At 43.5% G+C, this 22,546-nt stretch overlaps 1 protein-coding gene across 4 annotated transcripts in view; it reads right to left on the reverse strand.

The window, feature by feature from the left end:
* Window positions 1-22,546, reverse strand: part of vegfc (vascular endothelial growth factor c) — a 77,782-nt gene that overhangs the window by 19,867 nt on the left and 35,369 nt on the right. For all 4 annotated transcript variants that reach the window (XM_041983251.1, XM_041983254.1, XM_041983253.1 and 1 more), the window contains exons 2-4: window positions 21,935-22,160; window positions 21,400-21,590; window positions 5,943-6,082 (exon numbers count right to left, since the gene is read on the reverse strand). In XM_041983251.1, coding sequence (XP_041839185.1) covers window positions 5,943-6,082; window positions 21,400-21,590; window positions 21,935-22,160 — 557 coding nt within the window. The remainder of the gene's footprint in view (window positions 1-5,942; window positions 6,083-21,399; window positions 21,591-21,934; window positions 22,161-22,546) is intronic.

The following is a 22,546-nucleotide window of genomic DNA, read 5'->3' on the forward strand; positions in this document are numbered from 1 at the left end:
CTCCCAGTTTGGAAGTCCAGCAGTCAATTGCACAGTGAGGTGTTAATTCCCAGCTGGTCCAGTTTCAGAATGAGCTGTTGGGAAATGATTGTGCTGAATGCCGAACTGAAGTCTATCAAGAGCATTCTGACGTAGGAGTCTTTAGTGTCCAGATGTGTGAGGGCAGTGGCAGTGGCATTGTCGGTTGACATGGCAAACTGGACGGTAGTCGTGGAAACAGGAGGGCGACAACTTCTTAGGGACAAGGATGATAGTGGTGGCTTTGAGGCATGTGGGAAGGACAGTCTGGCTCAGCGAGATGTTCAAGATGTCCATAAAGACATCCGTGAGCTCCCCAGCACAGTCCCTCAGCACACGACCAGGTATGTTATCAGGATCGGAAGCTTTGTGAGTATTGATCCTGCTGACTGTCCTCACACTGTCCAGGGACAGCGTCAACACCTGTTCGCCAGGAGGGGGCGGAGACTTCTGTGCAGGTGTGCTGTTGTGTGCCTCAAAGTGAGTGAAGAAGTCATTTAGCTCATTTAGCAGAAAGGTGGAGTGGTCACAGGTCTGCAGGGGGGCTTGTAGTCCATGATGGTCTGCATCCCTCATCACAGGCTCTGTGTGTCTCTGCTGTCTCTGAAGCGATGAGCTATCCTCCTGGAGTTCTGCTTGTTTGCCTCTCTGATGCTAAGTGACAGGTTGGTCCTCGTTGTTTGGTCCTCCTCATCTCCTGCTCTGAAGACATTGTTCCCAGCCTTCAGCAGCCTGTGGACCTCCCCGTCAGCCATGGCTTCTGTTTGGCCCGAACAGTGATGGTCGTAAGTACTGTTACATCATCCATGCACTTGGTGATGTAGGCAGTGATCTGTCTTCTCCTGGAGGCTTGTGTTGTTGTTGCAGGGGGCATCCTGTTTAAACACACTCCAGTCTGTGGTGTTAAACCCGTCCACCACCAGGGACCTTTCCGACCACACACGTACCTCTTTGAGAACTGGTTTGGTGACTAACTAGTGGTGGTTTGGTGACTTTAACCAGCGGTGGTGGTTTGGTGACTTTAATACATTGTGTTTTTTCAGTGTGCAAAGTGGAATCTTTGTTTACAAACTTAAATAGGACTTAAACTAGTCCCAGTCAGCAACCTTGGCCCAGTATTATATTCAAGTTGTTGTAATAAGATGTTGTGGTAAATAGTGTTATAAACTACAGTAACTTTAACAATGTGGTTTCACTGCAGTGAGGCCATCTGAATCCTGAACTAAGCTCATACAAACTGTTGTTCTGCAAATGGAGGATTAGTTGAATTAAGACACCTTTCCCAAGAAGGATCAATGTGGGTGAGAATCAAGGGCTTATTAAACAATGGTTTAATTCCAGCTAAGGTCTGTGATACTTGCCGGGTTTGTAGAGATAGATTAATCTGATCAGAAATGATCATAAGAGGTAAACATCTTCAATCAGAGGATGTATGGATCAAACAGACGAAATTATGTTTTAGAGCAGTGATTCTCAAACTGGGGGTCGGGATCCCTATGGGATTCGCAAGATCATTTCAGGGAGTCGCCATATAACTATAAAAAATATATAGCCTGCATTTATCAAATAATTGTGGAGTATTTAGCAGCACTGTCAAGATGAAACCATTAATGAAGAGATAAATCTTTAAAATTAGCATTTTATTTTTTTATACACATTGACGCATAAACAGCAAAGTTGGTACGGATGGCATGTAAAATTCTGAATTTGGCATTATCTCTGCAAGAGAAGCTGATTGTGGGCATGTAGTTGTCTTGTCACAGCAGTGAACCCCCCAAAACCACTTTATCCTCCTTATTTCTGAAGATTCTGACAGTTTTCCAGCCGTACATTTAGAGGATGCTGCAGGATGACCCATTTGATATATGACATAATCACCAAGTCGTTGCGTGGGGGTGGGGGGTCATGAACACACACGTAACGTATGTTATCTTGGGGGTTGTGGTTCTAAATGTTTGAATACAACTGTTTTAGAGGACCTGAATATTGACATTAACTCAGAAGCGCAAGAGAGAAAGTATTAATAAAGGGCTGAATTAGGCCTTTTCCACATTTTCTAAATTCTTGGTATCAGAAATTAGAATTGTGCCAGCTGTGGGACAGGAAAGATTAATTTGTTCTCCTGTTGACAGAAAACAGTAAAAGAGTGAATGAAATCAGTGCTGCTATGTGCTGAAGGAATACATTGTTCAGCAGCACCATGGACCTTTGTCAGTCTGCCCAAAGTTTATAATTATTCACTGCTAACAATGGAAAGTCAGAATTAATGAATAAAGAACAGTTCTAGCCCTGTTGTAAATCTGTATATCCAGGTTGAGTACACACCATTTCCTTTCCAGTTTTCTTAAAGCGCCACTACTTTCTTCTTTAGTGGAGAGCTGAAGAGACTGTAGAAGCGTCAACTTCAGCCCGGTCATACAGGACTGACTGAGCTGGGATTTGGGATGAAAGTGTCTCATCTCAGTTGGCTTTCACCAGCATTTATTTTCTCTTAAACGTAAGCAAAACATTTCTGATTTTCAATAGACAACCGATCGTGGGCCTTCACAAATACCTGGCCCTGATAACAGACACGTTTGGGCCAAATCCAGGCTACTTTAGGCACTTATGGCTTAGTTAGGGCACTTGCAAGTGTATTGGGGGCCATATGTAGACCCAAATTTATTTAATCAAATTTGCCCCTAGTCCACGCTGTTAATTTAGACCAAATGTGGTTGAGAAGAACATATTTCTTATACATCCTGACACAGAAATGTGAGAATGCTGTAAGTCAAGACCAAATATGGGCCTGGAGAACATTTCACCAACCAAACATCAGACGTCAATGGACGTTGTTCTTATGGTTCAGTCAGGTCAATCCATGGAAGCCTTTGTTTGCCCCGGAAAAAGATGTCCATGTCCACGTCCGGCAAAGACTGGATTTAGACCAACGTTCACCTGAGTTGGGCACAGTTAATGACTTCAGGGAAACCACACTAACTTCATTATGACCACATAATGCTCCTCCTCTATTTGATGGATGGATGGATGGATGGATGGATGGATGGATGGATGGATGGATGGATGAATGACTTTATTCATCCCCAAGGGTAAATTAAGTTGTCATAGCAGTCCGGTATAGTACACAAAATACACAAAAATACACAAAAACACAATAAGATGAAATATTGAAAGTAGAAAAATAGAATAAATACACTTAAGGGCATTTGTGAGATGATAATATAATAATAGTAAAAGCAACAGTGTAATAATAACAGTATATAATGGTAGCAGCAATGGTATATGCTAATAATAATAATTATGGTCGACCAAGTCCTTGTACGCAGCCTCCCTCCCTCCCTCCACACACCCACAATAGCCGTGTCATCAGAGGATTTCTGTGTGTTGGTACAGGAATACATGGAAAACCTGCAAGATTGCGGCCCTCGTAGGACCGAATTGAGTAGCCCTGATATAGACAAAGTCGGACGACGACAAGCTCGATGTCCGGGCTGCATACCTGCTCTTTAACAGAGACTGCCCGGGGTGACACCACCTGTTGTTCACGAGCACGGTGAGCGCCCCTCCTTACTTTTGGCCAGTGGTGTCTATCAACTTGAACTATCTGAAAGCCGGGAATGGTGACGATTGAGTCCGGTATTTGCTTGTGCAGCAACGTCTCCGCGAAACACATGATACAAGACTGTACTCCCTCTGCGTCCTTACGAGCGCTTCTAGTTCATCCACTTTATTTGTCAACAACCTAATATTTACTGTGATGACTGCGGGAATGTAGGACTTTAACTTTGTCTTCTTTAACATGTGTTTAAGCCCCTCTCTGCAGCCTCACTGTCTCCTTTTAAGCTCCTCCTGTATGGTGGGTCTCTTCCAGCCAAGAGAGTCAGGCACCTCAGGACCATCAGCTGGTCGAGGGCGTAAACAATGCCAGCAGAGTTGCAGGCATGGCTCCCAGTGATCCAGAGAGACCCGAGTGCAATTAAAATGAGTGAAAAATGCCCAATCCATTTCAAAAAGCATTTCTCTGCTGTGGTTACAGAAGAATAAGAAATAAAAAGCAAACAAAAAGCGCAATAGAAATACAAAAGTACACAAAAAAAAAAAAATCAACAAAAAAAAACCCCTGCTCCTCCTCCGCTAGTATCTCCTCCTCCACTCACTTCCCCGCTCCTCCTTCACTAGTGTCTCCTCCTCCACTCGCCTCCCCTGCTCCTCCTCCGCTAGTGTGTCCTCCTCCACTTACTTCCCCCTCCTCCTTCACTAGTGTCTCCTCCTCCACTCACCTCCCTGGCTCCTCCTCTGCTAGTGTCTCCTCTTCCACTCGATTTCCCTGTTCCTCCCTTCCTAGTGTCTCCTCGTCCACAAGTGTCTCCTCCTCTACTCACCTCCCCGGCTCCTCCTCCGCTAGTGTCTCGTCCTCCAATCGCCTCCCCTTCTCAGTACACTCTTCTTTATTTACAATTCATTTTTCCAAAAATCTTTTCCCAGGCTTGTCTGAGCCACCAGTGGTTAATACATTACGGTGCGTAGATTATAGCCTACATTGTTTAGGGTAAGCAGTGTTAACTTTGTTAGTCTAAGGTGGCGTTAGGTACAACTACTTAGTGTTACATAGCGTTTGCTGTTCATCATCAATATCCTTATTGGAATCTTCAACTTGTAAAATCTAGAGCAACTCATCAGCAGCTACCTTTCCTCTCTCCACAAGTAATCAACTTGCTTGCAACTTGTTTACCTGCCTGTGGGCTTAACTAATGAAGTTTAATTAGGCCCCATCCCTCCCCCTGTCGCCACACTGCCCGCTGTGTTCACTCACCCATCATGGCCCGCTTTACTAAGTCAATGTAGAGGAAACCCTGGACGCACTGGTACTACCCTATTTACCCTATTTATAAAACCTTAATTGTGAACTCCCGTTGACCTCGCTACCTTACTCATTATTTATAACAGCAATCACAGAATTCACTACAGTAGCTACTTTCACTTATTTATCCCAAAAGCTTGTACGTGCTTCGGCTGATTCTCATTCCAGTTTACAGCTTCTAATGACTGGAACCAGTCACACCAGAATGACCAGAACCAGTCACACTAGAATAATGTGAACCAGTCAAAACAGAATCACTAGAACCAGTCACACTAGAATGAGTAGAACCAGTTACAACAGAAACTAATACTATTCTCAGTCCATGTTCCTCTTTTACCAGCTGATGTTAAGCGGACATCATCGGTGCAGTCATAAGGGACAGTAAGACCCTAGTCCGGCTCCTAGAAGGTCTAGTAGGTTGGTAAATCATGTTTTATTATGATAACAACATCAAATGACTAGATCTTGATCAATATTAGAAATCCTGATATCAATTTGGATCATGGAGTTGATGCATTGATGTAGATGGATGTACAGTTGAGTCCACATGCGAGCAGACCAAGACCCCCAGTTTTCAAGCGGACCAGAGTTTGCTTCTTTGGTCCACGGCGTGTTCTCACTGCTCCAAACGGACCAGACTATCTATGGAAGTGGACCAGGATTCATTTAAGTGGTCTAAAATGCACCAGTCTGAATGCGCTCTTAAGTTTCTAATAATGCACTCACAAAACAAATGAACAAACAAAACATTAAAACACACACGGTTCTAGGTTCTTTATAAAAAAATAGCCACATTTTCCTTCCTTCTTACATGTGAGCTGCTTTAATCCACTTTCTGGACAAGAGTTAAACAGGTATTGTTCTGTTTTTAGAGGACAAATGCCAAAAGCTACATCAGGAACTTCCCTGTGGGATCCTGACTGGCTCATAAATCACTGCAGGCCTCCTTTAGTTTAGCCCACAGGAACACACACATGTCATGGAGCTGTGAATCTAATCAGGAGTTAATGGAAACGTGTTTGTAAAGTCTCCAGTTGAACTGATAGAAACTGTGGGCGCTTACTCGGGCAGGGCTCGTCTGATGATGCTGTGAACTTGTTTGTAGATGTCCAGTTTGGACAGACAGCTGCACTGGGTGTGGTTGGCCACACTGATGGTCACCGGCTTGGTGCCCTGGGTGATCGGCACGGTGATTTCAAACAGCTGCAGGGAGGGAAGAGTGGAAACAAAGATGATGAAGGTCAAGGCAGGTTTATTAGTATAACACATTTCATGTACAAGACAATTCAAAGAGCTTTACGTAAACATTAAAAACATTACAGCAAAGTTCAAGAGGAACACTCAAATAGGAGAATCATTTCAGCCAGTTTGGTCCTCCAGGGTTAAACATAGATCTGCTCCACTGGCCTTTCCACTTTTTATCATCACTTTTCCCAGTTCTGCTCCTCATCTGAATGATGTGGGCAGAAACCCGGAGTTTGATCTAAAGTTATAGTAAAACCCTGTAAGTAAGCCACTCCATTCACTCATCACTGACAACCTATCCCCACCTGACTAAAGGAGTTCATTAGTTTCCCAATGCTGACATAGAAATACTTCAAGCCAAAGGTAAAGCCAGGCGTCCTGGGTGAACAACCAGGTGAGCGCTGGACGCGACTTCATGCACCACCTCATACCAGCCGATGAAGCAACGGCTAACAATGCAGTAGCTTACCAACACCACTCTCCACGTCCAATTCAGTCCAAAGCTTTTCTCCCAGTGTGTTTAAACAGGGTAACTGGTGAAGGGGCATGACTAACTGGTCACCACTGAAATCACTTCCTTGTTTTTTTTTTCTTTTCTTTTGTTTTTACTCCATTTATCACATGAAACAGCATCAGATGCCAGTAGTCGGTGTATGTGCTGTCTATGTGGGGCTCTATCTGTCCTGACCTGACCTGGCTCTACAGGCCTACTGCCAGCAGCATCTTATAATCACTCTGCAGGAATAAATGTAATAAAAACCAATTTCTAGGTGTTTTCCTATCAGCTGTGTTTGGAAGCAGAAACAAACATGTTGGTAAGTCCTGCCCTCCTCTGCTCACTCAGCCTGAATGCAACCGGGTCAGCGGTGAAACTGATGTTCCTCCTGCTGGAAACAGCACCGGAGAATCACACCACCACACACTTCTTGTGTTTTATAAGACAAACTTTTCTTCGTAGGACTCTACTGTGTTTGTTTGAGCCTTTTGGTTTTTTAAGAGTTTAGTCTTCTAGTCCACATGCAACGCTACAATCTTTTACAGCACAGGTACTAGATCAGGAGATTTTTTTCTGTTATCTTCAACTGAACTTCACTTTTTGACTTTTACCGTTTAAAAAAGCAGCAGTTTAATATTTCTGTAAAATGTCTGTTTATCATAAACACATTTATTAATAATGAAGAAAAACCTTCATTTGACTTATTTCACTACAGACTGAGAAGGTCAAACCATTTTCTATTTAATAAACAGAATAATTAGTGTTGAGGCAAAACAAGGAATTAAATTTTAAAAAGTTGATGTTTGGAAGATCATTTTTGTTTCAGTCAGGAATGCTGAGCCTGAGCAATAATCACCAGTCTCAGTGAGACTGACTGAAGATTTGCCACCAGCTGAAAGTGTCTAATGAGGATATTATTCAAGCTGACATGACATGACAAAGACCAGTGGTTCAGTCCACAGAGAGCAGCCATGTTAATCCTGCAGAAAAATACCCACCCCCACACTGTAATCCTGCAGATAAATACCCACCCCCACAGTGTAATCCTGCATATAAATACCCATCCCCAGGGTGTAACCCTGCAGATAAATACCCACCCCCATGCTGTAAATTTATATAGATGCTGCTCTCAAAGCGAAATATATTGAACTTCTACAGCACTTTTCTAGTCACGCTGCCCACTCAAAGCACTTCACATTACATTCACCCATTCTCACACAGCATTTCTATTGTTATCTACTTTGCTCCTCCACACACATTCATTCCCCGATAGACACACCAGGAAGCAATGTGGGGCTCAGTGTCTTGCCCAAGGGCACTTTGGCATGGAGTCAGAGGAAGCATGGAATCGATCCACCGACTTTTCAGTTGGTCGACAACTGCTCTTCCTCCTGATTTACAGCTGCCAACAAAGCTCATTGTTGTTAAGTTTAATATTAATACACAGGGGGATACTGAAACCTTCAGTTCATAATCAATACAAACTGATTCATCATGATCCAGTTAAAAAAATCCTCATTGCTCCAATTTATAACTGTGTTAATACTTCCTACAGGATAACATGGCCTGTTATAACCTGTCATATCTAAGCCTGACTGAGAATTTATTGTTTTATATTATTGTTTTATATCTGTAGAGCAAACATTATTCATGTGCTGCTAAATCTTATAAAGACATTTTCCAAATCCCAAATAAGTACAGAAAAATGTGGACATCTTTCCACTGAAGGATGGAGGCTCTTCACTCTGCATCTTCTACAGCATTTCTGTTCTTTTATCCACGACAACAAGATGAAGGACAAAGAAAACACCATGAAATGCCTTCATACAGGAAGCACTAAGCACAAAGCTGTACGGCATCAAATATTCTCCCGCCGGAGACCCGACAAGCCTGCAGGTGCAAACGTGAGCTGTTTCGTCTGCAACTGGACTTTCTAGAACTAAACAAAGACCATTCCAGGCAACCAAAATGACTCAAACCCTTCACTCCCAGGCATAACGTCACCCTAAATCACATCTCTGTGAGGGGAGGATTTTCTGAGTCCGCCTCGAGCCTTGGCTCCATCTTTCAGTCGTGTTGTGGTTGTTGTGGTGCTGAATGGAGAGCTCCTCTCCTCTGCAATCAGACCTTTATCGGTCATTGAGATGATCCTCAAACAGCTGAAAACACACTGAAAGACCAGACATCTTTGCTCTGGACTCTGAGTGTGGGACTTTAAATGTCTTCACCCAGAAGTAAAACAAATGAATTGATGAAATAATGTGCTCCAGCAGCCCTGGTTCTCTCTCTACGTGTCTTAAATGAGTGGGTGTGTCCAGCTTTTGGCTGGTACTGTATATCCACCATTTTCCTCCTAATCTCCTCTGAACTTCCTCTGATTGTGGCATTGTGAGCCACTGGAAGAGACATTTTACCAGCACCTATCATAACAGAAACTATAAAAGCAAACATTTTTACACAAACTCCAGCTGTGGTTGCATCATTGTTTTGATTCATCAAATAATTTAACTATTATTTAATCATCTGGTAGTAGGAGGAGGAAACATTTTTCTCTATTTTGCTAGTGAGTAAAAAACGAACTAGTGTTGCGGGTGTGAAACATTTAAGACTGAGATAATGATAAAAACAGAAAACACTGGACTTCACATACAGGAGTGTCAGCAGAAATAAAGCAGTGTTAAAGAATGAGAATGCTTGGATCAGGTGTGGAGCAACACCCTTCACAGAGCCAGCAGACAGAAATGCTTCTAGATCCTAAAGTCAGTCAAACAGTGAATTATTCAGTTAAACGTCCATTACTTTCTAAGTGTTTGCTCTCTCAGCACGTGCCAGTGGCTGCAAGGCTGCCAAAGCAATCATCTCATTGAAAAGTTCAAGATGACGAAACAAACCACAGCAAGAGCCACATTTGACCCTCAACCTTCCCATACGTCCATTTTCAGAACAATTATTTTAAAAAACATAGTGAAAGTGATTAGAATTTAGTGGAACTGTAAACTATCTGGTCACCCACAGTTTGGATGACGTACCACCTGTGTAAACATCCAGACTCTGGCCAGTAGTCTCAGACTGCAGCCAAAACAAGCAGCAGAGTGGAGCGATGCCATGTGGAGCCTTAAAAAGACGAAGCCCGGCACCCGCAGCCTTGTATCTGCTGCCAGAGGAAAGTCTCTCAGCTTCAGCCTTGGCCTCCTTTTCTCTAACCTCAGTGTTGGCTCCGACCACTGAAACGCCTTTCTGCCATCGCTCGTAACTCAGTCTGGTCATTTTCTTTCTCCTCTATAAGCTGTATCCTCGCATTGTTCTTTCTGTCCATATTACTCTGAAACGTTTACCACGCAAGCTAACAAGCTCTCAGCCAGCAATTCTCAGGCTACAAGACAACCCACTGAGTCACGCTGCTTCATACTGTCAAGACTGTCAGCCAGACTAATAACCACACTACCAGTCAGACTGCCAGCCAGACTAACAACCACACTACCAGTCAGACTGCCAGCCAGACTAACAACCACACTACCAGTCAGACTGCCAGCCAGATTAATAACCGCACTACCAGTCAGACTGCCAGCCAGATTAACAACCACACTACCAGTCAGACTGCCAGCCAGATTAAAAACCACACTACCAGTTAGACTGCCAGCCAGATTAATAACCACACTACCAGTTAGACTGCCAGCCAGATTAACAACCACACTACCAGTCAGACTGCCAGCCAGACTAACAACCACACTACCAGTTAGACTGCCAGCCAGATTAACAACCACACAACCAGTCAGACTGCCAGCCAGACTAACAACCACACTACCAGTTAGACTGCCAGCCAGACTAACAACCACACTACCATTCAGACTGCCAGCCAGACTAATAACCACACTACCAGTCAGACTGCCAGCCAGATTAATAACCACACTACCAGTCAGACTGCCAGCCAGATTAATAACCACACTACCAGTCAGACTGCCAGCCAGATTAATAACCACACTAAAAGTCAGACTGCCAGCCAGATTAATAACCACACTACCAGTCAGACTGCCAGCCAGATTAATAACCACACTACCAGTCAGACTGCCAGCCAGATTAACAACCAGACTACCAGTCAGACTGCCAGCCAGACTAATAACTAGACTACCAGTCAGACTGCCAGCCAGAATAATAACCACACTACCAGTTAGACTGCCAGCCAGACTAACAACCACACTACCAGTCAGACTGCCAGCCAGACTAATAACCACACTACCAGTCAGACTGCCAGCCAGAATAATAACTAGACTACCAGTCAGACTGCCAGTCATACTACCATCTAGACTACCAACCAGACTGCCAGCTAGACTACCAGTCAATCTTCTAGTCAGACTGCCAGTCATACTAATAACTATGTAGACTACCAGCCATACTACCAGTCAGACTACCAGCTAGACTACCAACCAGACTGCCAGCTAGACTACCAGTCAATCTTCTAGTCAGACTGCCAGTCATACTAATAACTATGTAGACTACCAGCCAGACTACCAGTCAGACTACCAACCACACTACCAGCCAGACTACCATTCAGACTACCAACCAGACTAATAACTAGCCTACCAGCCAGACTGATAACTAGACTACCAGGCTACCAGTCAGACTAATAACCAGACTAATAACCAAACTACCAGCTAGAGTACCAGTCAGACTACCAGCTAGACTACTAACTAGACTATCAGCCAGACTACCAGTCAGGCTACCAGCCAGACTACCACCCAGACTAATAACTAGACTACCAGTCTGTGGTGCTTGTGAGAACTAAAGACATGTGAAGGATAAAATGACCTCCATGAGGGTTGTAAAATCATTTACTTTTAGTCTCAATGATCCATTTCTAACTGTAACCCTGACATCTGACCAGGTGACGTTCCAGCCTGATGGTAAAAAGGAAGTGGCAAAGTGTCATAGTAGCATCTTGTGTTTCCAGGTAACCTTGGGACAACTGTAACATGATGGTGATGGTGGTGCTGTAAATAAGGAGAGATTTAATCTGAACTTATTATCATTATCATTATAATCACAAAATGTGAAAGTATGTGTTGGTCGAGCTCTCATATGGTTCCTTGCACCAACCTGACCTTCTTCCTCTTTGATGTAGCCTTTATTAATTAATTAAAATGTTAAATACATCATCTCTGATGTTGAAACACCACAAGGTGTATTTGTAGAGTCTGCATTTTACAGGATGGGATTTTGAGTAGTACTGAAGGGTAGGATCTGGAAGACTTTTTGCAGGTCCAGGACTTTAAGGTTTCACCTCCTGTATCTGAGTCTCCAAACAATCTGCCTTATTTTTCTTGTTTTTCAGTTGAATTATATTTCAAGTTAAAAAGAATTAAGTGTTAATATTATATGAATTATCCATCCTTTTAAATTGTGGTTATAGTTTTGACCAAATATTCATGATTGTGATTTCTGCCATGATCCAAAAACCACTCCGCAATATTCAAAACAGTAGTCACGAGGACTGAACTTTAACTCTTTAGCAGCCTAATATTTAATCAGTTAGACCAGCTATGTTTTCTGTTCATGTTGATTCATAAATTGCCCATTTTGGCTGCTTGTAACAGTTTATTTTCGGTGGGTCAACAACTGATAAATGCTGACCTAATAAACCAGTATAAGACCTTCCATTTTACTGCATTGCCTCAGCTTTAGCATAGCATATAGTCCCACACACGCACAGCTACACTCTTGATTAACTGGCAACTGCCAACTTCCTTTGTTGATTTAATCAGCTTTAACAGTTCATAAAACAAAGAACCATTGACTCAGACTGCTGGTGCCAGTTCATTCAATTAGCACTAAGGAAATGGATAACACAGCTGAACTAAAACAATAAGCTAACACACATTACATGATTCAGTTCATCAACAACACCTATGAGTAAATGACTTATCCAGCTGAGAGAACTGTGGCAACTCAGTGGCTGTAGATGCAGATGCATAGATGGGTTTGAACACAGAACTGGTGGTTGAATCTAAACTTTTTGTTTTTTAATTACAGCGTATACACTCAGAAGCGGTGTTGGCAATGGATACTTCAACACCCAAAATCTAAGCTAGCAGAAAAACAACTTATACCTGGAACTTAACTCCAGGCAACTTGGTCTGGTCTATTTCTACAGTTGTTGCTGACACAAGCAGATCAAAGTGGTCGTCTTTCTGCTGGAGGTTCGCTCCGTGGCTGGTACTACTGAGAATGAACCATGGCATCCTTTTAGAAAGAGAAACAACAACCAACACAATGGTAGAAAACTAAAGTATAGGCTCAATATGAGAAGTTGGACTTGAACAGAACTCCACATGATAAACCTACTAGCTAAAGAATAACTGCACCTCATTTATACCAAAATGAACCAGCTGTTAATGGATTTGAGGCAGACAGAGTGGTTAGCCAAAGGCAGGGCAGTTCTGATTATGACAGGGATTTGCATCTACAATACGGAAAAGAGAAACACGTTGTGTAAAGTCGTCATTCACTGACATGTTGGTCCATGTCTCCATGAATTTCTTATCTTTAGTTTTAGGTTTTCCATTTCCAGATCCCCCTTTGCGATCTGGTGCTGTAAGTGGACATTTTAGAGTCACTTTGCAGTCATCTGGACTGGTTCTGATGATCTAATCCCCCTGATGCTCTTCATCAGCAGGCGGTCCCAGTTCATGCTCTCCATGATCTCCTCCATAGGAGTGAGGGGTTGTTGCTGTCACCCCGAACCTGTCTTCCATCCCTCCAACTTCTTCTTCTATGCTGTGAAATAGGTATTCCCCTTTGCACTGATTCTAGAAATGTGGAAATTATCGGAATTTTTTCTAAGGTGCAAACATTTTTACCAGTCTGAAGAATGGTTTTATAGTTTGCTTTCACTGGGACCCAGGTACGCTTGGGGGAGGACTGGTTACATCTGCTTATAATATAATATAATGCTTTTCCGTTGACTTTGCTGGAAATCCTTCAACGAGCATCACAGCAGGTGGTGCAGTATGCAGCTCTTTTCTTTTTCTTTTTTTTGGGTAATTTTCATGGTGATTTTGGGACTCAGTGGGTGGTGCTTGTCATAGGTTAGGTTTAACCAAAACGAGGTTGTGAAAGCTACGTCATAGCTGGTGTTCTGGAACTGACAGCGCAGGTTAAGATGTCAGAGGATTTAGCAACCTGGAGCTCAGGTTTTATCACAGGATTTGTAAAAACCTCCTTTCTGGGTATAAAAGCTACCAGACCAGGATTCATGAAGTCCCTTAGTCTGCTAAAACGTGAATGCAGTTAAAAGCTAAAGCAGAGCGAAGGACCTGGCTCCCTCAAGGTGGGTTACAACTAAATTCAGCAGGGTGCCTGCTGCATCCTCAACACCTCTGCCTGGCCTGTAAGCGAACTGCAGCAGGGCCAGATTGTGCTGGACCCAGGTCCATAGTGACTCCTTAACAATATTTTCAAATGACTTCATGACCAGGGAAGTGCAGCAGGAAACAACAAAAAATAGTTATTTTTATATTATGGAAGTCACATGTTTTTTTGAAGAGAACTTCTGAGAACTCCTTACTAACCTTAACTTCTGTAGCACCTCAGACAGTCTTAAGTAACTTTTTGTCCATTAATGAAGGCCCATGCTCCAAGGCAACAAACAGACTTCCCCTCAATGCATGCCTTCGAACAGCTGCCCACATTCGCATCCTAACCTCCTTCACTTGTTGTGACAGGTCTTCAGCAAAGCGAAGATTATTTTCACGTACAATTGGATGACTTCTGGCACCTTTCCAGATGGCCTCTTTATACGGCCTCAATGAAAACGGACCTTAAAGACGACCTGTCTGATGAACTGGAACACAGAGGGAACACAGAACACAGCGACCACAGCGAGCCAGCAAGTAATTTTAGATAATTATTTAGTATCCGAACAAACCAATCAGTCTCTAAAGTTACACAGAAGTTTAAATGTGATCAGAGGGGGTCAAAGCTGTTAGAACTGAACCCTTAATGATATTCCAGTGTTGTGCAACCATGCCAGTGGTGAGTATTCTGTAGAAAAAATAATCCCAGTGGAAGCTGTTTTGGTCTTTTTTTTTTTTTTTTTTAAATAGATTCTTTTGCTGTCTGTAAACCTCTTTCATAGGCTGAGGTTTAAACATGTTGAATAACCTCTGTTGAAACCTGATTTCAGCAGCTTAGACTCAAATCAAATCAAATCAAACTTTATTTATAAAGCCCCTTTCATGCAGAAGGCACACTACCAACAACACAAAGTGCTTTACATGATAAAAAAAAAACAATTCATGCATACTAAGTTTAACTAAATTTAGTGTACAGGTTACAGTTGTCGTGGCCACCTGGCTAGACTCAAAACATCTGGGCCTGAAGCCCAGAGAAATTCGGCTGGTGATGGCGCTGCTCATTTGCATTCACTTGCGTTTGCCAAAATAACCTGGATGGTTCAGCACAATACTCTCCAAAAATGTTCACCCATGTGTCAAAACTAAATTCCTTTCTCATATAAACAGTCAGTGCCCTCAAAATGCATAGTCCCTTTGGCATTGTGTAAGCACTGCAAGTCAAAATGCCTAGATGTTTAGTCACTGGCAGAGGTCCAGCTAACAGAATACAGTTATGTATAAAACTGAAAAAAAAAAAAAAAAACAGGATTTCACAGTAAGAGCAGCCTTCAAAGTCTGACATCACACACACAAACTGTCGAGGAAACTGTAACCATTTATATTCACGCACACAAAGTAACTTCCATACATTACAGTACATAAAAAGAAAATGTAGACAGTATTCTGTACATGTACGAAACATAAACACAAACGAATAAAGAAAAATTGTATCTAGTCTACAGTAAATAAAGTTTCACTTTTAATGGTTGCTGGCGTCACCCTCCCTCTCCTGGCCACCATCCTCATTCTTTTAGCCATCCATGCACTGCTCTGTTTGGCCATAGATCTTCGTCAACATCACATTCACATGGTGTTCTTGACTAATTTTGACAATTGAACAGACTATTGTGCATATGATGACTTACACAATGAAATCATGCTGACATGTTTTGGAGAGAACCATTAGACTGAGAATCAAATAATCAGTTTAGATCAGCAGGATCAGTTTATTTGGAAATTGTGATAAATGTGGGCTCATTGTGCTAACTGTCGGCTACTCATACATAACCATTTGCAAAGATGCACTGAGACATTGAGACATGAACTAAGACATTAGCAATTTGATGAACTCACTGAGAAATGCCATTCTGTTGTGAACAGTTGTTAGGTAGTTTGGAGATTGGTCCATGTTATTTTGAGAACGAGAAAGGAATGAGCCACACCATGGAGAAAAACTGTCATTTTTTAGCACACAGCTACCGATGTGGTGCCAACTTGTGGTGGGAGCACTAGGCGTCTTTCACTGGCAGAGCAGAACTGTGGAGAGGGAGTGTAGCTCTGAATTAAGGAGTGGAGGTAGGCAGGAGTTGTTAGGGTTATTGTTTTGTAAGCCAGAAGCAGAGCTTTGAATTTGATGCGTGCTGCAACTGGAAGCCATTGAAGAGCGATTAGCAGTGGAGTGACATGAGCTCTTTTGGGCTGGTTGAAGACCAGACGTGCTGCTGTATTCTGGATCATCTGCAGAGGTATAACTGAGCATGCAGGCAGGCCAGCCAATAAGGAGTTGCAGTAGTCAATGTGTGAAATGACCAGAGCCTGGACCAGGAACTGTGCCGTGTGTTCTGTCAGGTAGGAACTGATCCTCCTGATATTGTAGAGAGCAAATCGGCAAGACCGAGCAACCGAGGCAACATGGGCCTTAAAGGTCAGCTGGTTGTCTACCATGACACCAAGACTCCTGTTAGAAGACTTAGGCACAAGCATGATAGAGTCAAGCTGCACGCTTTTATGTGGGGGTAAAGAAGGATTGGCTGGACAGACAATAAGCTCGGTCTTGGACAAATTTAGCTGAAGGTGGCGATCCTTCATCCATGCGGAGATATCAGAAAGGTATGTTGATATTCACATTGAGACAGTTGTGTCGTCCGGTGGGAAAGAAAGGAAAAGCTTAGTCTCATCTGCATAGCAGTGATAGAAGAAGCCATGACAGCTAATGACTGCATCGAGTGAGGAGGTGTAAAGTTAAAAGAGAAGAAGGCCAATCACCGAGCCCTGAGGCACCCCTGTTTTTAGCCCATGTGATCTGGACGCTCCCCCTCGCCAAGATACTTTGAAGGATCTTCCTGTGAGGTAGGAACTAAACCACGAGAGGACAGATCCTGAGATGCCAAGCTTCAGTTTCAGTAGAGTGGCCTTGCCTATAGCCAGACTGACATGGATCTAACAGGTTGTTAGATCAATGAACTGATGAATTCTGTTTTGTTCACTGCAGACTGACAGTTCCAGAGACCGAAGGCAACAGAGGATGTAGCCGACATGCATGCCATTGGAAAGGACAGGTTTTGCGGATTGCGGTGTCCATGGGTGACACATCTTGGTCTATACCCATGTCTGACAGGGATGGGTTTGACGCACATCATGCATGGATTTAGTTGTGAGGAGGTTAAAGCCTGTGCCTTTGCACAGGTAGACTGATGGACATCTTCAACACCTCACTATCACTGGCATCCGTTCCCACCTGTCTAAAGACTGCAACCATTGTCCTCGTCCCAAAGTGTCCCACAGTGACAGGCCTGAATGACTACCGACCCATAGCCCTGACCCCAGTAGTCATGAAGTGCTTCGAGAGGCTGGTTATGGCCCACATCAAAGACTCCATCAACGTCACCGTGGACCCACATCAGTATGCATACAGAAAGAACCGCTCCACTGATGACGCCATCTCATCAGTGGTCCACACAACCCTCACCCACCTGGAGAGCAGAAACTCATACGCCCGCCTGCTCTTCCTGGACTTCTCCTCTGCCTTCAACACCATCATCCCACAGACACTGGTCCAGAAGCTCTCCACCCTTGGTCTGAGTAACACACTGGGGAACTGGGTCCTGGACTTTCTGACCAACAGACCTCAGACTGTCAGGATCCATAACTCCACCTCCTCCTCCATCACCCTCAGCACCGGCTCTCCTCAGGGCTGTGTGCTGAGCCCCCTCCTGTTCACTCTGCTGACATATGACTGCTCGGCGAGACATCCCAGCTGTCATATAGTGAAGTTTGCAGATGATACAGCGGTTGTGGGACGCATCAACAACAACGATGAGTCGGAATACAGAGAGGAGGTGGAACACCTGGTGCAGTGGTGCAGAGAAAACAACCTCTGCATCAATGTGAAGAAGACCAAGGAGATGGTGGTGGACTTCAGGAAGGATAAGCGCCCTACTCCTCCCCTGCACATCGGAGGAGTAGCTGTGGAGGTGGTCTCCAGCTACAGGTACCTGGGTGTGCACATAACCAAGGACCTCACCTGGAACACCAACACTTCCTAGCTGGTCAGGAAAGCACACCAGCGCCTCTACTTCCTTAGGAAGCTGCGGCGAGCCGGACTAGGGAGCGCTGTCCTGAGGAGCTTCTACCGCTGCGCGGTGGAGAGCGTCCTCTGCACCTGCATCACCGTGTGGCACGGCAACTGCACCGCCGCTGAGAGGAGGGCTCTGCAGAGGGTGGTAAAGGCTGCACAGAGGACTATGGGGAGCAGCCTTCCCACCACCTTATACCTCTACACAGCACGATGCAGGGGGAGGGCCCTCCGCATCATGAAGGACTCCACCCATCCAACACATGGACTTTTCCAACCCCTCCCCTCAGGCAGGCGGCTGAGATGCATAAGGAGCAAGACCACCAGGTTCAGGAACAGCTTCTTCCCCGAAGCTGTCAGACTGCTGAACTCTTGCCATGCCTTGTAGACTCCTCCCCACCCTACCCCACCCTTCCCCACCCTACTTCCCCACCTCTGAACACCAGCCCAAACCCTGCTGCCCTGCCCCCATCCCCATCCCCACCCCAACTGAATCCACCCCCCCACTCCGACAAACAGACCTGCACTGCAAACACTTTACCCCCCCCCAGGGGAGTTCCTGTCCACATGTTTACATGTTTACCTGCTGTCCATATAAGTGCAATATCATTAATATTAATATCAGAAATGTTATACTTTGGACTATCACTACCTCATGCACATACATACTTGCACATATTTATCTAGGCTGCACATGCAAACTGGGCTCTTTAGTGTTTACTGTTATTTTTATTTTTATTTTATTTAAAATTTTGCTGTTTATATTCTATTGTATTTAGCTTATATTCTATTTATATTTAGCCTATATTTCTATTTTTTTTTTTTCATGTCTTATTTTATTTCACTTATTGCCCTCCTTCTTATGGCTCAAACCGGGACCTCAGTTCTAATTTCGTACCATAAACATGTAAATGTGAGCTGGTATGACAATAAAGTTCCTTGAATCCTTGAATCCTTTACCCTATGTGGTCTTAACCCGATGTGGGCTGATGCTTCAGCACACCATGTGTGGTAAAGTACCTGGAGCTGACACAGCTGATCTGACTTTGCTTGATTGCAACTGGCTGAAACCGCCTCTATCTGCTTTGCCCTGAGCAGTACACAGTGGCTGTGCCCCATGTCACGGGCTCAACTGGTTGTAGAGAGAACGTGCTAATGACAGAGCAATGTAAACAATAACCCGAAACCATAACAGAAATTCAAGCAGTAACTCACCTAACTGACTGTACCAAACCTGATTGAAATCAGTGCTTGTTCTGCTGAAGTTAAACAAATTCTCTCTTCTACAGGATTTTTCTTAAAATTACCGCCTCTATCTATACCAGGAATGTCTATGAATGTAATGTCTATACTAATGCTAAAGCTAAACATCCATTGCTCCTACTTAATTTTTTTCCTACAAGCAAAATTATATTTTCTCTTGTGTTTTTCTGTTTCTGTCTGTGACATGTTATGCTCTCTTTTTTTATAGTGAACACAGATAAGTTTTACCTATTGGGTTTGGGATATATATCCAAGTTATTCTGGCCCATTAAGATTCTGTTTTCTGGCCAGTACCAATAAATATTTAACATTAACTACTACTGTCATGATATCTGACATAAAAAGTACAAGAAACCTGAGTGTGTAAATCACTGCTGCCATGTCCATTGTTCCTAAAAACAGAAGAACATAAAGCAAAGACAGATTTGCAGCTATGGTTAGACTGTTTGACAAAAGCCACGATAAATAGTCTGCAGTTATGTTGACAAGTGTTAGAACGTCCTTTACGAGGTATTCTTCATTCTCTCACAATCACAGCTTCTTAGTATAAGCCTGCAGAGACCATCAGGACCAATGTGGGCTTCATTGTCTTGTGGAGGAACAATGTGGAGGGACGCTCGGACTCGCGGAAGGAAACTTGGAGCTGTAGAGGGACATTCGGACACGCGGACGGACACGCGGACCTGTGGAGGGACACTCTGACACGTGGAGTCCAGACCTCATCCTGACTGCAGGAACCAGTCAGGCTGGAGGTGAAGGACTATGCGTGGTCCAATCGCAGTCCAGACCTCATCCTGACTGCTGGAACCAAACTGGCTGGAAGGGGAGGTCTAAGCGTGGTCCAGTCAGAGTCCAGGCCTCCTCCTGACTGAGATGCTGTGGTGGGATCTTCAGAGAGCTGTGCTGAAACTGGGCAACTGGAAATAAACCGTTCAACAGTTTGACCCGACTGACAGCAAACGTTGGGTCAGTTTGACTAAATTTGTTTTCTTTTTTTCCTGAGAAAGGTTCTAACTGTTAAAGAACTCAGAAAACGACAAGAAGTCATTTTACTGAAAATTCCATCAGTAAAAAATATATTACAAACATTTTTGTCTTTTTTCTGGGCATACATGTGATGGGCTGATTGGTTTCTGTGTTGGTGTAAAACAAAAATGGTTGAAAAAAGTTCAGCCTTCTGCCACTGAGAGATTATGTCATTAAAAAGAAAAGGACTTGTATGATGTTAGCTTAATTGGTCACTAAGCTCTCCCTGTGAGTGTAAGTGGTTGGGTGTCTCTCTGTTGGTCCTGCAATAGACTGGCTACCTGTCCAGGTATGCACTGCCATGAACTGGCAACCTGTCTAGGTGTACTCTGCCTCTTTCTGCTTCCTGGGATAGGCTCCAGCTCCCCTGTATACCACTTACTTCCTGAACTGGAAATAAGTGGTATAGAAAATGAATGAATGAGTAAACAGCAGTTTTTTATGTTAGTCCCTAAAAAAACACAGATGAGGACATCCTGAGTAAAAGAGTAAAGTCTGGAGTTTTCTGAGCTTATATGTAAATTACAACATAATGTTTGCCCTGTTAACCAAGAGCTGGCTGGTAGGTCACATGATCATTATTTATGGTGTGAATGCAACCAGAGAAAAAGCCCTGCAGTCCACTTGTCCCTCTGGGTGCTCCCCAGTCTGCAGAACCATCAGTCCCTAATTGTTGGGTTTGAAAGCAGCTGATGCAGGTCAACGTCACAGTTCAGCTGCTGGAGATCGAGTGAACACATTATTTTGTGACCTTTTCCAAGAAGGAATGTGCTTCAGCCAGTTTGAGTTATTTCTTAATCATCAAACAGCTCTGATTAATAAAGGCCTTACAAACGTTGTAATGCACAAAGTTAAAACTGGATTTACCAAATCACATTAAACAGAGAAAAACAGAAATGCTTTCAGCTGGACATTAAATGTTTTGTGCGTATTTTTTCACTTATCAAATCCATCAAAGCAAAGAAATTATTTCATTTGAGGATCAAATGGTTTTAATAAAGAAACAGAAGAAAGTGAATGTTCTTACAGTTTTGCTGAGGTAACCAGTGGAGATATTCCTGCATTGTTTATCCTCAGAGTGGCAACATCCTCCACATCTGTAGACGGACACACAGGGTGGCTTATAGAAAACGTTGGTGGGAGCCCCAAACTCCCTGCCCACGTCAACACACACTTCTCTGGGCATGCATTGAGTCTTCCTCCACTCCGACTCTATACCTGCACACACAGAAGGTCAGCCATTTGCAACATGTCTTTTCCTCTCCTCTCTCAGCTGGTGTGCACACACAGAAATATAGAGAAAAGACAGAAAGATACCAACCCATCATCCATCCATACACAAACAAGGTGAAAGTGTAGTTATAGCTATGAGCTCTGTCCTCTGAAATATAAAATATAACTATAATATAATATAATGTATATAACAATGTTCAAATATTGAACAAAGACAAAAAGCTTTATTTGAATCAACATGATAATATGAATCTTTTGGTTTTTGTACGTGCAGGGGATCTTATTTTAGGGTCTGGAGGAAGCAGGTCTGATAAATAATGCCAATGTACTTTTCAGAATGTCCAGGTTGAGGTAGGCAGCGGCGTACGCTGGCTCGTCCGGGTCAGCCAGAGGCCTCTGTCGGTGAAGAGGTGAGAGCTTAGAGGCTGTGGAGGCAGAAAGCTTGGACCTGCACTTCAGAGCAGCCCAGTATGCAGGATAGATGAGGCTCATCAGCTCGTCTACACTGGAGGCGGAACGCAGCTTCTGTTCCATGTCTGGCTTTGGTGCAGAATCCTACGTGAAAAAGCAGAACACACGCATCATAAAACATATTTAGAGCCATAGACAGCCATCAGACCAGCCTCCCCTCACACAGTTAATCTTTGTTCTTATTTCAAACTCTTCTAAACAGCAGCCTCTGGGTTGGTTGAAACTCATTCTCAAAACTTCTTTCTCACATTTTCCAAATATATTCCCCTCTGAAACCACCCAGTTTTCCTAAACTAACACCAAAAAGGAGTCACACATTTCCAGTATTTCATTCATTTATAACAAACTATAACAAACAGACCTTAAGAGGGGCTGAACCCTCATCAGGTCTGAATGTGCCACAAACATGAGAAACAATGAATATAAATCTGTAGTCTGGACAGAACAACAAAATTAGGTTCCAGTTGCAC

Source organism: Melanotaenia boesemani, chromosome 4 (genome assembly GCF_017639745.1).
Source record: "Melanotaenia boesemani isolate fMelBoe1 chromosome 4, fMelBoe1.pri, whole genome shotgun sequence".
Lineage (NCBI taxonomy): Eukaryota > Metazoa > Chordata > Actinopteri > Atheriniformes > Melanotaeniidae > Melanotaenia > Melanotaenia boesemani.